Genomic DNA, 15,542 nt, shown 5'->3' on the forward strand with positions numbered 1-15,542 from the left:
AGATGTGGAAGCTCTCTGAGAGCAAGAATCTTGTTAATCATTATGTCATCAGAGTCTAGTAGTGGTGGTGGTGATGCTGGCGATGGAGTCTAGTTTGGGAGAAGGGTATTTGTGATTTGAGTGATGGCGGTGCTGGTAATGGTGGGTAAGAGAGTTAGAGGTGGGTAATGGAGATAGAGATGAAGATTGTGATAAAATTGATGGTGGTGGTAATTGGGTGATGTTACACCACTTTGGGTTTAATAGTACATGGGATGAGAATGAATAGCTTCAGCCCCCTGACACTGATGAAAATGAAGTTATATCATATTTTCCTCTGACCTATAGTCAAATTCCCATGACCTTGCAGACTCTCCTCCCCATCACCTCATCACCATGGGCAATGACCAGCTTCCTGCATCTGCTGAGGACTTAGAAGGTCATTCTGACCATCCTACAGTATTGGGTTAGTCTCAGCTCTTGCCCTGGCCTTGACTCCTGAGTAGCCAATGGGAAAATCTCAGCAAGCCCCAGTGTCTGATGATCAGAGACACGACACCCTCCACACTCCCAGCCCAGTCTCTTTTCTCCAGGGTGTCCCCAAGGGGCCACTCCTCTCTAGTAACAAAGGTTCCCCCCCTCAATGTGCCTGGTCCTGTGGCGTCTACCTAGCCCTTAACTGAGTAACCTTGCTCAAGCCACTTATTTCTCTGTGCCCTTGTCCTCAGAGCTCTCTTGGCCACAGGAAAGAAAAGAGAAATATCTTTTTGGGAGGGTGGAGAAGCAGTCAGCAAGGGGCTAGGCAAGTCCTCAACTGTGGAGCATTGGGAAGTGAGTCTTCCCCACAGGTCTCAGGCTCCTGGGGAAGGGAGTGGGGGTTCTGTGCAACCCTATAAAGCCTTCCTCTTTGGCATAGCCTAACCTGCCCCAGGCCTCGCCTGGGCCCCCTTCACTCCTCCCTCTACTCCCCAATTCGCACCTGTGACCACCACTGTTCTCACACCTCCACACCTTGCAAGAATGTCCTCTCCTCTTTACCCGGCCAACTCTTGTTTGTTCTTCAGAATTCAGCCTAAGCGCCATATCCATCTGAAGGCCTTCCTTCAGCTCCCAGTCTGGTCTGGGAGTCCCTGCCTGAGCCTCGTGTATCAGCGCATATAGAACATGTACAGTGAAAGTTAATGTACAACTAACCACCCCCTTCAGAGCCCAGCGTGCATTGTCTCAATTCCTGGACAGTGTCCCATGTCTGGCAGCTTCTGGAACGTGGGAGGCTCAGCATTAGCCTGCAGAATTAGTTGAATGAAGGAGTGCTAAATAATGAATGAATGAGCCATGGCATTCATTCACTCATTCTCAATAATAAAATAAATTAAATATAGAGCAAGATACGATTTTGTATCTGTTTGATTATTCTAGGGATTTCCCCTAGAATTAGACTTACAGAAGTATGCAAATATTGGAACCAGGAGGTTAATTTTGGCACTATTTGATATAGTGAAAAGTTAGGGGGGGAATCTAATGGAACATCAACATGGAATTGTTTAAATAAATTATGGAACATTCATGCTATGGACTACCATGTAGCCATTACAAAGAACATAAGGAGCCTCCTACATTACTGATGGGAATGTAAAATGGTGTAGCCACTGTGAAAAAGTTTGGTAATTCCTCAAAATATGAAACCTAGAGTTAGCTACTATATGATCCAGAAATTCTACTGTGGATATTTTCAAAGGTATAGTTCCAAGAGAAATGAAAACATGTCCACACAAACACTTGTAAACAAATGTTCATAGCAGCATTATTCATAATAGCCGAAAGGTAGAAAAAAACAAAGTCCACAATGAGTGGATAAACAAAATGTGGTCTACTTGTACTGTGGAATGTTTTTCAGACATAAAAAGGAATGAAGTACTGATAAATGCTACAATGTGGATGAACCTTGAAAGCGTGCTGAGTAAAAGAAGAAAGTCACCAAGAGCCACATCTTCTATGATTCCAATTATATGAAATGTCTAAAATAGGAAAATCTATATAGAGACAAAAAGTAAATTAATAGTTGCTTAGGGATGGAGGGGTTGGGGAATGGGAGTGACTGCTAATGGGTATAGAATTTCTTTTTCGGGTGATGGAAATGTTCTAAAATTGTGGTGATGGTTGCATAACTCTATGAATATACTAAAAATGAAAAAGATCTGTATTTTAACATACATTGTTGGGCATAAAAGTCATGATTCAGCATAGTATACTCTCCTCTCTTTATAAGATACACGAGGTCGCACAATTAAGTTCGCGACCTTTCCACTGTGTAAGTGCATCTATACCCTGCCCTGGGACAGAAATTGGTTATGTGTTGCCTGGACGAAAGATTCACATCTAGTGAACTTAGGGTCCAAAATGCAAAAGGTACAGCCTCCCTTCCCCCCAGCTCTCCTCCCCGAAGGAGCCAGAGACCTCTAACTCATCTAGGTAGGTGTACATTATACACATGATTTTTGACTTAGTGTTAATGTTGGAGACCAGCCCGTAAGGGCCTACAAAGAGCCACCTTCTTTACTGTAGAGCTTCACAGTACTCCACAATGGGGTCCCCATCATATGGGGGGCCATGTTCTATCAATCAGCCCCAGCTAAAAGACGTTGGGATTATGTCTGAACTTTTGCTTTTACAGGTCCACAGTCTCTTACCCAAACCACTGGGATCAGATTTCTTTTAGAATTCAGATCATATATATATATATATATATATATATATATATATATATATATAATTTATAAAGGCAATTCAGTGCGTATTCCATATATTATGATATACCCTAATGGGATCTAAGGCAGCACCCCATAATCAAACACAGTAATATTTCCACTGAAAACATGCATGATAAGTGGAATTAATAAAAGCTATAAATGATCTTGTCAGGTTTTGATACCAAAGAGTCTGTACCAGTCAAATGGAAACACTCCTAGTTTCCAGAACTTTGTGGGCTTCAGAATTGCAGATGCAGCTTTGTGAAGCTATAAAAGAATACTGCAATGAATAATTTTTCACTCACGATTTTGTGAGTTTACAAGTAGGCTACTTTTCTAGAAGTAGAGATGTTGGATCATCGGCTATGTTCGTTTGTGATATTTATAGATTTCGTTAGAATAATAGCCATTGTTCTTCCTTGCCTGTGAACTGCTGTACTCTATGGTTTTCCTAACACTCTCACTGTTGTCTGGTAACTTCTGGGCAATGAGAATTCTCCCTCCCTCCCTCTCTGCACAAAGCTAGACTTAGAGTCTCTGGCCCTTGGGAGAGGCAGCCAATGGAGCTGAGAGAGTGCAAGCTTTGCCATCAGACAGAAGGGTAGGCTCCTTCCACAGGTGTGACCCTCAGCAAGTTACCTGCGTCGTCGTCCTGAGCTTCCATTTCCTTATCTGTAGAAACAATCTGTCTCCATGACAGTCCCTCCCCACTTGCCCACCAACCTGCGTCTTCTCTCTTGCCCACCCCAAACCCCAGGGCCTGGGCTCTGCCCTCTCCCCCAAAGGAAGAAGAGTCCAGGCCAACAGAAAGAAAGGTCCACAGGCTTTTTAATGGTGTGATGGCTACTTCCCTTCTGAGACCCGATCTAATCATGATAGCGGCTTCCAGGGTGTTGGGTGGGGGTGGACAGGTACAGGGTGGGCAGTGGCCATGCAGTGACTGGGACAGGGTGAGGGAGGTGTTACATTCTGTTTGGCATGTAAACATTCTTCAGTGGCTTCCCCTGGGAGGGGGAGGGCAAGTCCCTGCCCTCCACCCCATGCCCACCAGGGCTCATCTCTGGAGCTGAGAAGACTGAGCAAGCCAGGCCCCTGGAGGAGCTGGGGAGTGGGGAACCCGAGTGCCTCGGGCACGGACAGAAGGCGTGTTCTGTTCTAGGGCGAGGAGCCCCGCATCTGAGCCGGTGACACAGGCTGTGGTGATGGGAAAGTGCTGGAGGGGTGAAGTGGTGATAGTGTGTGACACTTTTATAGAGAAGGGGCTCAAGACCCCCAGGGCTTGGTGGAGGGGATGGATGCTCAGGGGGGCAGAAGCTGCAGCTGGGGGTGGGGGCACTAGGGGGTGTGGTTTCCTCTGCCCTGGGTCCTTCCTGGAGAGGGGAGCAGTCCCCTAGCCCCCTCCCACACTTGCCCCCGCCCCTCCTACCTTGGTGGGTGACAGTCAATGATGCAGAGGCCTGAGGTCAGTTGGGAGCCCTGGAGAGATCTGGTTTCCCAAGGGTTTTGTGTCTCTGCCCAGCTCCAGCGCTGGGTGAAGCTGGGGGGTAGGATGGGCCTGGGGTTCTCTCAGGCCACCTTCTTTTCCTCCCAACACCAAACCAGGTTGTTGTTGGCCCTGGGGCAGGAGTGAGGCTGGGGGCCCTACATTCATGGTTGGGTTGGTGGCAAGGAGCAGGCCCAGGACCTGAGGACCAGGGGTCAGGCCTGGGTCTCCACCTGGCAGGAGCTGATTGTCATTCAGAGAAACTCTAGGTGGGAGGGAGTGACCCTTCTTCCACCCCCTCTGCTGGACCCAGGGGGGAGTAGAGGTCTTGGGAGGGTCTCAGGTTGACAAAGAGAGCTCTGTCCAGAGAGGTTTCCTGAGTGTTCTGGGAGCTTCGGCATCAGCGTGGGGTGGACCTCAAAGGCTGTCCTCCCTGGAGTCCTCCCCAAGGCTGCTCTGCAGAGACACCACCACCTGGGCCTGGAAGCGGCTGCTCATGCCCGCTGACTCTCCATAAGGGGCTTCAGCTGGCATGACCAGTGTGCTCCCGGGGCCACCTTCCTCATGGGTATCCTTCTAAGTGGGGGTGGCTGGAGCTGCCAGCCCACTGGGGCATGCTGGGACCTTTCTTCCTCTTCCCCTTCTTACCTTGCCTTGCTCTCCATGCCCCAAAGAACAGAAGGGCCAGGCCAGGGGACAGAGGCTGTGGGTGCTGAGGATGGAGGAGGCCTGCGGGGGACCTGTCCCCATGGCTGTCCCTTCCCCTGCCCATGTGCTGCTTGGCCCAGACGTAGGCCGTGGAGGCTCGTGATGAGCTGGGATGAGCTATGAAGGCGCCAGACCCAGCAGAATGCCCCCCACATCCATTCACTGAGATGTACTGTCCTCAACCTCGACAGGGACGCTCAGCTGCATAGTTGGAGTTAGGAGAAGAGGGGACAAGCCGAAGGGGGAGCTGGGGGAAGAGGGGATTTGGGCCGCACCGATCGCAGGCATACAGTCTGGAAGTTAGAAGGGCCTTTCCACCGTGAGTCCCAGGGCCAGCGGTCTGTCTGCCTGTTTCTGCTCTCTCCCACCACTGGGGGAGATGGTGGTCTGATCCAGCCCACTCCCCCTGCCCCCATCCGCCAAGAGGACAGGGAGGGTGACCTGACCGGAACTGACTCCCTGAATCTCCAAAGGGCCAAGGAGACAAGATGATAAGCAGCCATTCTCCACCTCCACTGAACCCAGGAGAGAAGGGAGTTGGCTGAAACTGCAGTAGGCGGAACTGAGGTTAGATCTCAATAAGGAATTCCTGATGGTGAGGGGTCCTGAGCACTAGACGGGCGGCCAAAAGATAGGTGAAAACTTTTTCAAGGCCCCCTCCCACCCCGCACTGGGAAACACTGACCAGGAAGTCAGCCCACACTCTATGATTCCCGCCGAGATCCCACCCAAATTTAGGGAGAGGGAGGCTTTGCACCTTAGAAGTGCAGGGGAACAGCCCTCATCACCTGCCCATTGCCACCCCCAGGGGTGTCCAGGACAGAGCTGACTTTGGGGCAGGTCAGACCCGCCCCCTCTCCCTGAGTAGACCAGCAGCCCCAAGGTCCCACCTCCCCACCCTCCTCTGGCCACTGAGAAGAGATCCTTCCCAGGAGACTGTGGGGTTGGCCCCCAGGGGAAGCTGGAGCCTCCACTTCCAGCATTTGAGGCTGCCTTTTTGAAAAATGGGGGCTTTGGCTGGAAGAGGGTCGGGAGGAGGGAAAGGCGATGTAGGAGGTGTAAGCAGAGGTGGGGGGCGCATGGAGAGCTGCAGAGGCCTGGTGGGTGAGCGGGGCGTCTCCATTAATGGGGTCCTCGGTGATGAGTGACTGAGCCCTCCCGGGGCGGAGCGTGAGCCTGCCCCACCTGAAGGATGGCAGGGGGTGGGATATGACGGGTCGTGAGGGGAGGCGGGCGTTCCCCCCGCGGCGCGGCGCCTGCCACCGATCGGGTCTTGCCGGGCAGGCGCGGCAGGTGCTGGCGCGCCGTCGTGGGTGCAGGCGGGAAGCTGGGGCCGCGGGTGGCGCGCGTCAGGCGCGTAAGGCTGTGCTGGGAGCTGTTCCAGTATGGCCGGCTGCGGGTGGGGGGCCGGGGTGAGGGTGGGGGGCCGCGGAGAGCCGCGCGCGTCATTATCTGGCCCCTGCCCGGCCCTCCAGGACACCTGCCCGGCCTTTGGTTGCTGCGCGCTGAGTCTGGAGTTTCCCTTTGGGTCCTTTCTTGGGCCCCCCCGGGGAGGGGGTGCCGTCAGGTTGGGCCCGGGTCTGCGGGGCGCCCCGGGATGGGGGGCCCCCGGACCGGGCCTGATGCGAGGGTGAGGGGCTCTCTTTGCGGGACAGGGACTGGCTCCGGGGGGACGCGCTGGGATTGCGCGCGGCGGAGGGCCTGATGCTGGCTTGGGCTCGCCCTGGGCCCAGGCCATGGCCAGCCGGCTGTTTGGGGCGGACGTCAGCAGCAATGGCGGATCCTGGGGGCTTCTGCAGCTGGAGCCTGCGGGGAGGGGAGGGCAGAAGGCAAGAAAACAGGGCAAAGAAATTTTAAAAAGAGACATTTTCGGAATCTCCTGAGCATTGAGCCCTAGAGTCCTGCATCCTGAAAGTGAGGAAGGCCAATGCACAGGTAGATAAACTGAGGACTGGTGCTCCATCCTTCAGGGTGGGACCTCTAGGGACCACATACTGCTAGGCGGCTGTTGGAAGAGCTGGCTGCCAGCTTTCTTTGTTGTCTCTATTTCACCTTTCAAATTCTCCTGGATTTTACATGCTAGTATACCCACATTTGTATTAACACGAATAATGTTTTCTCCCAACTATTCTGGGCTTTATCCTTTGGCTTCAAAGGCCCCATGGCACACTTGAGGCTGCATGTGGGCCCCACTAGCCACCAACCTTTCCCAAACCTGGCCTCCCTGGCGCCCCTCCAGACATGCTCACTGTAGCCACTCCCATGAGCCCAGTGACAGGGCTGGGACCTGAGTCAGAGGTGGACAAGAGGCTGTAGTTGAGAATCCTTCTTGAGTCTTCAGTACCCCTGACCTTGGCTCTGGGGAAGCCCCTGCTGGTGGAGGCCTTCTGTAGTCACCCTCTGCCCACCCTGGGAAGGGCAGTGGCTTCTCACCTGCTGGTGATGGCTGTGTCAGATGCTGAGGTCGCACCATGGGGTCTGCCGGGGAGCTGCTGGGCCGGGGCAGGCAGGGGCATGCGGATGCTGATGGGGCGAGGAATCCTACTCCGGGGGAAGGCTGCCCGCCCGGCCTTCCTGGACACCTTGGGCTCCGAGGCAGGCGTGTCCTCCTCAGAGCCGGTGCCTGAGAGTGTCTCAGAGGCGCGCCGCTGCTCCTCACTGGAGGAGGACGATGCCCCAGAGGCCAGCCGCAATAGCAGGCGGCCCTGCCTCTTCTCCATCACCAGCCGTGCCAGGTCCTGCGGCGCTCTCGCCCTCTTGACCCACCGCTCTTTGGCCGACAGTGAACCCGAGGGCTCAGAGCCCGTGTCCTCCTCAGAAAGCAGGACAGGGATACGGCTCCTAGGGCGAGGGCCTGGCATGGCACGGTGGCTAGGGGAGATGGTGGCCGGTTTTTCAGGGCCTGGTTCCGGTGGGGACACTGGGGCTGGCCCCTCAGCAAGGGCTGGGCCATTGGGCAGTGACTCCACGGTCACTTCCAAGGCAGTGTCCCCGGGGGGGGCGGACAGGGCACAGCTCTCCAGCCCTGAGTGGGCAATGCCGTTCTCCATGGGCACGGAGGTCCCCTCCTCCGCAGCCCTCCCCTCAGAGGGCACCTCCAGGCCCAGCTCACCCCCAGAACTGAGCTCCTCAGACCGTGAGGCTTGTCCACCAGAAGACATGACGTTGAGGTGGGTTTTCTCAGCAATGTGCACAAAGGTCCTCTCGACTTTGGTGAAGGGTGAGGAGGTGACCGCCCCTCCCCCTGCCCCTGTAGTCACTGCCCCAGCCGCCGGCCCTGTCCCAGGCCCCGAGGGCTTGGGCTCAGACTTGAGGATGGAGGACAGGGTGCCTGGCTCGGACACGTCCAGCTGGCTGCCCGTGGGCTGGGGCCGCTCGTGCTGAGGAGTGAGGGCAGCCAGAGTGCCCAGGTCAGGGTCGGGGGCCAGTTCGGCAGTGACAGGCGACTTCTTCATGTCACCGGGGGAGACGAGCACCAGCGTTTTGGAACCCTCCTCAGGCTCCAGGTCCCCGTCAGCCACGGAGGCCCGGCCCCGGGACTCCTTCTGATCGTCAGCCAGCAGCGTGGACGGGGCACCCTCTTGGCTCCGGTCAGTGCTCCTCTCACTGCCCTCACTGCTGGAGCCACTGCGCGGCCCCAGTGCCTCCCCCAGGGCCTCTTCCTCCTCCTCCTCCTCGTCTTCCTCCTCCTCCTCCTCTTCCTCCTCTTCCTCCTCCTCCTCTTCGTCTTCTTCCTCATCATCCTCCTCCTCTTCCTCCTTCCCATTAGCTTGAGGCTGACCCGGAGCCAGCGGAACCTGGGGGGTGGTGAGCAGCATGTGCGAGAAGCCCACCCTGCGGACCCTGTGCAGCAGCCGAGCCCGCTCTCGGTAATTGGACAGGTCTTTCTTGAAGTCCTGGTAGGGCAGGCTCAGAGGCACAGCTCGCGGGAGACCGTGCACCTCACACGGGGGCGCCACGGAGAACACCTGCAAGGGACACACACACGGACCAGCTGAGGCCACCCACGCTGCTGCCCCCACACACCTACAGGCCCAGGTGTGTGCACCGCAGCGTGAGCTCGCGGAGGCTAGGCACTGCCTCTGCTTTGTGCATTGCTCTAGCTGAGGACCGTGGGGGTCACTCTAGGTTTCTGTAGGTTTGAGGAAGGGAGACTAGATGTAAGTTTCGGGAAGATCACTCAGGCAGCTATAGGATGGATGGGTGGGCAGTGAGGGGTGGAGAAAACAGGCCTGTGGCTGGGGAACCACCAGGCGAGACAAGGCTATGGCCGTGGGATTGCTGTAGCAGACACACACGTCTAAGGGGTATACGTGGCAGGACTCCCTGAGTGTCTGAAGGTGTCAGAGGTGTCAGGATATCTCGAGGGCCACTGGAGCTCCAGAACCCTTCCTTTCTGACTCTTCCAGGCCTGTTGGCTGGGAATTTTCCAGACCTCTAAGGTGTGTTTTGAGTCCACACTTCCTCTAGGAATTTACAAACAGCCTGGAAGAACAGCTTTTTTTCAGCCGATTAAGTTTTCCCCACTTGAGGCTTTGTATGGAGTCCTTGGCAAGGTGATGGCCTGTTGTTTTTCTAAGACTCCTGCCACATCTCCCCTTCGCCTTCTTCCTTCCAGACTAGAAAGGCCTGACCACCTTATCAGGACCTCAGCTGCTGCTGCTTCTCCAGCACCACTCTGTCAATTCAGACACATCCCAGACACCCACAATGCACTGGGCCCTACCCCGGCTGACTAGCTTTGATCCAGGTGGGATGGTGCAAACAGTGTCCAACACTTCGTTAGCCTTTTTTGAACGCTCTGTGCCTCCATCTTCCTAAACATATGAGCCCATCCAGACCAGAAGCCCTGGAGATATCCTGACATCTTCAGGTGCTATCAGATTCTCAGGGCGTCCTGCCAAGTATACCTCTTAGACATGTGTGTCTGCTGCTTCAACCCCATGGCCATAGACTTGTTTTGCCTGGTGTTCCCCAGCCACCGGCCTGTTTTCTCCATCCTGCACTGCCCATCCATCCATCCCATCGCTGCCTGAGTGATCTTCCTGAAACCTAAATCTAATCCCATCTCTCTAGTCTTTAAACCTACAGAAACCTACAATGACCTCAGGAGACAGTTCCAATCTTTGGCTTGGCATGAGCAACCCCTCCCCCTCAGCCCTACCTTCTGCTCCAACCTCACTTCTAGCAGCACCCTCTGATCCCCCGCCCTCCACCCCAGCCACATACGGGCCCCCACCCTCCACCCCAGACACATACGGACCCCCATTCTCCACCCCAGCCACTCACGAGTATGTGTAAATGCCACCAACAGTTCCCCAAATGCATCATGCATCTCACACTTCTGGGGCTTTCTCTAGGCAGTTTTCTCTGCCTGGGGGTCCTTCTCACCTCCTCTATTCACATGAAAAATTCCTGTTCTTCCTCCAGGACCCAGCTCAAACAGCTTCCAAAAAGCCTTCCTGTCCGCTCACCAAGCAGACTTCATCACTCCCCTTTCTATTTGTTTTCCCACATTCTTCCATTAGAGAACCTTCCCTCCCTCTATTCCACATGCAGGTGTTTACATGGTTCTCTCTCCTCATAGACACTAAGCCCCCTGAGCGTCATTCATTCATTCATTCAAGAAGTCCTGAATCTGTGGATTAAGTAGTGAACAAGATAAACATGGTCCTCATTTTAATGGAGTGTGCTCTCTATATATTAGGAAATGAAATGGGGATAATCATACTCCACAAATGCTGTGATCATAAGAGAGATCATATAAGCAATGTGTCGGGCATACAGCAGTTGCTCAATAAATGTTAGCTCCTTCCCTCCTATCTCCTTCCCTGTTCACTCTGGTTTGGAGATCATTACCTCCCTCCCCAGCCCCAGAAGTGCCCGCATGCCACACCTATGGGGGATAGGGGGTGGGGGAGAAGAGGGGTCTGCTAGTGGAGGTCTCTGTGCAAACAGACAGCGCAAAGGCTGATGGGGAGGGAAGGCAGGAATCCCCCAGGCCAAGGGTCCGCCCAAGGCTGGCTGTGACTTATTCTGTGGTCAACTGCCATAATCTTCCTCCCAATCAGACCATCAGCTGCCATGCTCTTCCTCCCAATCAGACCATCAGCTGCCATGCTCTTCCTCCCAATCAGACCATCAGCTGCCATGCTCTTCCTCCCAATCAGACCATCAGGTGAGGATTGATGGGTGGGGCAGGTGGGGAGAAGGCAGGGAAGCATCAGACCCTGGATGGGACCCCTGCACACCTGTTTGAGCCAGACAGGGAACTTCTTTAGAGCTTTGTCCCCTTCATATGCAGGCTGGAAGTCCCCAGCAATTATTTTCTTTTTCTGCACCACTCTCATTCTTCATTTATTCATTAATTCATTGTGCAAACATTAAGTGCTGGTTCTGTGCCAGGCCTTGTGCTGGGGCCTTTGCCATATTTAGTTACAATGTCCAGGATAGAGAAGATAACTGGGCAAAGGGGGAGGGCGTTGCTGTGAATTCTTGGGTTTGTGGGGGCCATGGGGCAGGTGCTGGCACTGACAGCCGGAGACAGGCAGACAGATACAGAGTTCTGATCATGTCTCCCTCCTGTCTGGCTCAGAACTCCCCCACCCAGCAGCAGACATCCCAGCCAGGGGACATCCTTCCACCCCACTAGGTATCCTTTCTCAGCAGAGCTTCTGTCTGTGTTCCCTGTCCATCTCGGACACTTTGGGCACCCTGGCAGAACCACCTTTTCCTCTGCTCGGGCCCTGGATCTCTCTGGAAAAGCCCCATCCATAGGATGGGCCCACCTCTCACAGTGCTGTTAGATGATCATAGCTGGAACCCTCTCTCTCCATCTCAAAGCCCTCCCCTTCTATTACCGGGGAGGGAAAAGGAATAAGAACTGAAAATCAAGCATCAGTGATGATATCAGACTGGGACACTGAGGCCTGGAAAGATGCATTGCCATGCCCAAACACATCAGCCAGGGTGGCCCAGAACCCAGAACTCTTTCCATTGTCTCACTGACCTCCCTCCTTCCCATACAGGGAAACCTGGGAGCCTCTGCTGTTTAGCAGGAAGGGCTGTAAACCTCAGAGTGGGGACAGGTTTGCCGGAAGGATCAGTGCCAAGTCCACCTGGGCCAGAGTATGCTGGGTTTTCTGTTTCCAAGTCGCTCTGCCCCTCTGCATGTTTCCATGTTGAGGAGAGCCAGGCCTATCTCAAGTTCCTGCCTTCTCATAGGGTGGGTAATCCTCCCTCCCTCTTTCCCAGCCTCTCCTGCTGCCTGGGTCCAAAGAGTATCCATCCATTCTCACATGCAATCTAGTGCTCATTCACTCAGCCAGCAATCATTAGACAACCTCTGTGTGCTTGGTCCTAGAGGGCTGAGGACACCACAGGAGGGGGACAGCAATGACACCCCCCGCCCCCATTGCAGCTTAGAGGAAAGCCACAGTGCTGGGTGTCAGGAGGGAAAGTTCAGATCTGGGAAGATCACCCTTTCCTGCTCCCTTCCCCGGGGCCGTGACCTTTTATGATTCCAATTTGCTTATTGTGGTTCTCCAGCTTAGTCTGGCACAGCATTATCTGGGGGTGATTCTTAAAAATATAGAGTCCTACCCCCAAGATTCTGTAGGCCAGAGATGAGGCCCAGAAATCAGTTTGTGTAAAGCTCCCTGGTGATTCTGCTGGGATTTGGCAAAAGGCAGATGTCATAGGGTAAATCGAGGTGGGAGGGGAGGCAGGCCATTGGAGCTGAGACGCATGCGCAGAGAGAATGAAATCTCCGGCCCTCCCCCTGCCCCCATTCAGCCCAGACCAGAAGACTGTGGTCTCACTAGCTTCAGAACACAGCTCAAGTCTATATTTCCTCCAGTCACCAGGAAAAGTGGAGGGAGGTGGATGGACCATTCTCTGATCTTCCCCAACCACCGACAAAACTGGGCTCTCCTCAGCTTTGACTTCTCTGATGAGGACGCAGAGGACAGGTTACTCCAATAACCTCAGCCCCACACAGGGTGCATAGGGCAACTCTCCGCCTGGACCCTGGCCAAACCCAGACGCTTTGCACTGCACATCAGCACGTGGGTGCCAAGGGCAAAGAACGAAGGCTGCTAAGTGACAAAAGCAGGAGGGTGAGCCCTGATATCCACCCTTCCCCCGCTGCGTGGCGGTGAAGGTTTTAGTGACTCTCACAGAGGTGCCCCATCCCTCCTCTTCCCTCAGCAGCCACCAGGTGCACCCCTCCCATGACTCCTTCTCCCCGGGGGGGCACCCCCCTTGCCATAATTGCCCAGCCTGAAAATTGGATATGAGGAAACGTTAACAGTGTAGCGTCCTCCATCTACCACTGCCTTTCCCAGATTCTTTACCTGTCTGTCTGGGTCTCCACTCAAACCACATCTGCCGAACCAAGAGCCCTCCCTCTGCTCCTCCACCCTCCGCCCAGGTGTGCCACCCACCCCAGGTGCACTGGCCAGTGACAGTCATCTGGGTGGAAGAAGTAAGATGACCTGGGAAGGTGGCTGCCTACCCTAGGTCTGTACAGATCCTCACACACTAGATCTCCAGATCTCTTTGTCCCCAACCCATCCCTGCCTGGCCCTGGGCAAGGAGCTGACAGTGTGGGGGCGTCCTAAATGCACTGGGGGTCAGGAAATGCAGCTGTAACTTGCTGGTCTCCTGCCCGCACACTAGCTTTAGGCCCCAAGAAGAAAGATGTCTTCCTCTTTTGGCGCTGTGGCAGCAGGCCTACGGGGGTGGAGTGGGACCAGAGAGAAGGAGAGAGAGAGAGCCCCTCTTTTCACCCTATTTCTCTGCAATCTCAGAAGTCTCTGCAATCCTCTCCTTCTCCGTGTCCCGCCCCCTCATTGACCTAGTCCTCCCTCAACCCACGTGCTCTCGCTGCATCCCCACTCTCTCACTGAACCCCCTCCATAGATCCTTCTCCCAGGCCAGGGCTGCCTTAGATCCCCCTCAGAGCAGAGGAGCAGGGAGAGGCTCTGGCAGCCGCCTCACAGGCTCTCCGCATGCTGGCCTCCCACCCCCCACCGCACAGTCGACCTCCCTAGTCCCACCGGGAGAGAAACTATCAGTGGGCCCACCTCCCGACTTTTCCTCCCATCTTGGACAAATTGGCAAGCTGCAAATTTGGATTCAGGCCCCAGAGACCCGAGTCCACCCCTCAAGCCTCTCCTCCGGATGAAAGGAGACAACCAGCAGGGAGCGAGTTACTCAAGTCCAACCAGGCTGAAACCTCTTTGAGCCCCCTGTGGGTCTCCCCCCTCAGCCGTGGTCTTAGCTGCCAGTTGAGGTTAGGGGTGGGGCTGGGTCCATTGGTCTGGAATTTGCCCCCATCCTTGAGTCAGCAAAAGACTAGCCCCTGCCCAACCGGGCACCCCCAGAGCTGGGGTCTGCATCGAGTGGTGGGTTAAGAAGGAGAGTGAAAGAAAGCAGGCGAAGCGCAGGTTCCTAGAAGGCGTCTTTAATCAGGATTTGGTAGTTAGTACACAAGCTCTCCGGATTGTCTGCATGAACATACAGGGACTTAAAAAGGCACAAGATCCCTCGCACAGCGACGCGTGCCGGCGGGGCGCCCCCACCCCTGCCCGTGCGCGGCCGTGTGCGCGTGGGTGCGTGTCCGTGTCCCACCCCCGTGGCGGCGCCGCGCGTGTGCGTGTCGGTTTCAAGTGTTGGATTTGTACAGTACTCGCCGTCTAGGGGCAAGGGCTCAGTGCATGCTTTTCTACCCAGGCCCGCGGCCCCCGACGCCGCTGTGTACGCTGAGGACGCACCCCGGAGAGAGGAAGGGGGGAAAAAAGCGTCCCGTCTTTGTGTGTGAGTGTGTGTGGTTTTGAGTTTTTCGTGCATGCTTACGCTGGCCGGGGTCGCGGAATAGTGCAAGCGTATAATACAGTATTACTGCAGTACAAAAGGGGAGCGCGAAATCATGATAGGAGACGGAGCCTCGGAAATAAACGGGCTGGACCTCCGGGGGGGGGGGGTCCTTTCGCCAACCCCCTTCCCATCCCTCGCTCCCCTTCCCTCCACAATTAGGGAGCGTATCCGGAAACTGGGAGGGGGGGGTCCTCGGGTCCCTGGAGGGAAAGGGCTCAGCTGGGCCCCGGGGCTGAGCTCCCCCAGCCCCACCAGCCCCACCACTCAAGTCAGGGGCCAGCGCCCTCCCCGCTCAACGCTGTCAGCCAGAAGGGCCCGGAACCCCGCCTCCTCCCCCACGGAAGCCCCTCCACGTGGGGGGAGGGGTCGACGGAGCAAGTGCAAAGGAAGCAGATGTTGGTCCCTGAGTTTTATTTTCGGGGGTGGGGAGGGAGAAGAGCCGGAAGTGGAGGCATGTTTGGGGGCCCGGTAGGGCCCTCAGTGATGGCGTGGGGTGGGGCAAGAGACACGGACCCTGGGGCGTGGGCAAAAAGTGAGTGTTGGGTGGCTCTGAGAGACCTGGGCTCAAAGCTTGGCTTCCCCCTCAACTCTGGGCTCTTTGGCATCCAATTGCAAGGCCAATTATTTGGGGCAGGGGTGGTGGCAGTCCTGTGGGCGGTGAGGTAACAGGAATCAGGCGTGGGGCGATGCGGGCTCTAAGAGCCTGGAGAAGTGGCTAGCTTCCTCTCCCGGCCGCGGGTCTG

At 55.3% G+C, this 15,542-nt stretch overlaps 1 protein-coding gene across 2 annotated transcripts in view; it reads right to left on the reverse strand.

The window, feature by feature from the left end:
* Positions 1-3,545: 3,545 nt before the first annotated feature.
* Positions 3,546-15,542, reverse strand: part of TTBK1 (tau tubulin kinase 1) — a 40,558-nt gene continuing 28,561 nt past the window's right edge. For both annotated transcript variants that reach the window (XM_081039970.1, XM_081039969.1), the window contains exons 14-15: positions 7,354-8,888; positions 3,546-6,726 (exon numbers count right to left, since the gene is read on the reverse strand). In XM_081039970.1, coding sequence (XP_080896096.1) covers positions 6,369-6,726; positions 7,354-8,888 — 1,893 coding nt within the window. In that variant the 3' untranslated portion in view covers positions 3,546-6,368. The remainder of the gene's footprint in view (positions 6,727-7,353; positions 8,889-15,542) is intronic.

This window comes from Rhinolophus hipposideros (genome assembly GCF_964194185.1).
Source record: "Rhinolophus hipposideros genome assembly, chromosome: 3".
Classification (NCBI taxonomy): Eukaryota; Metazoa; Chordata; class Mammalia; order Chiroptera; family Rhinolophidae; genus Rhinolophus; species Rhinolophus hipposideros.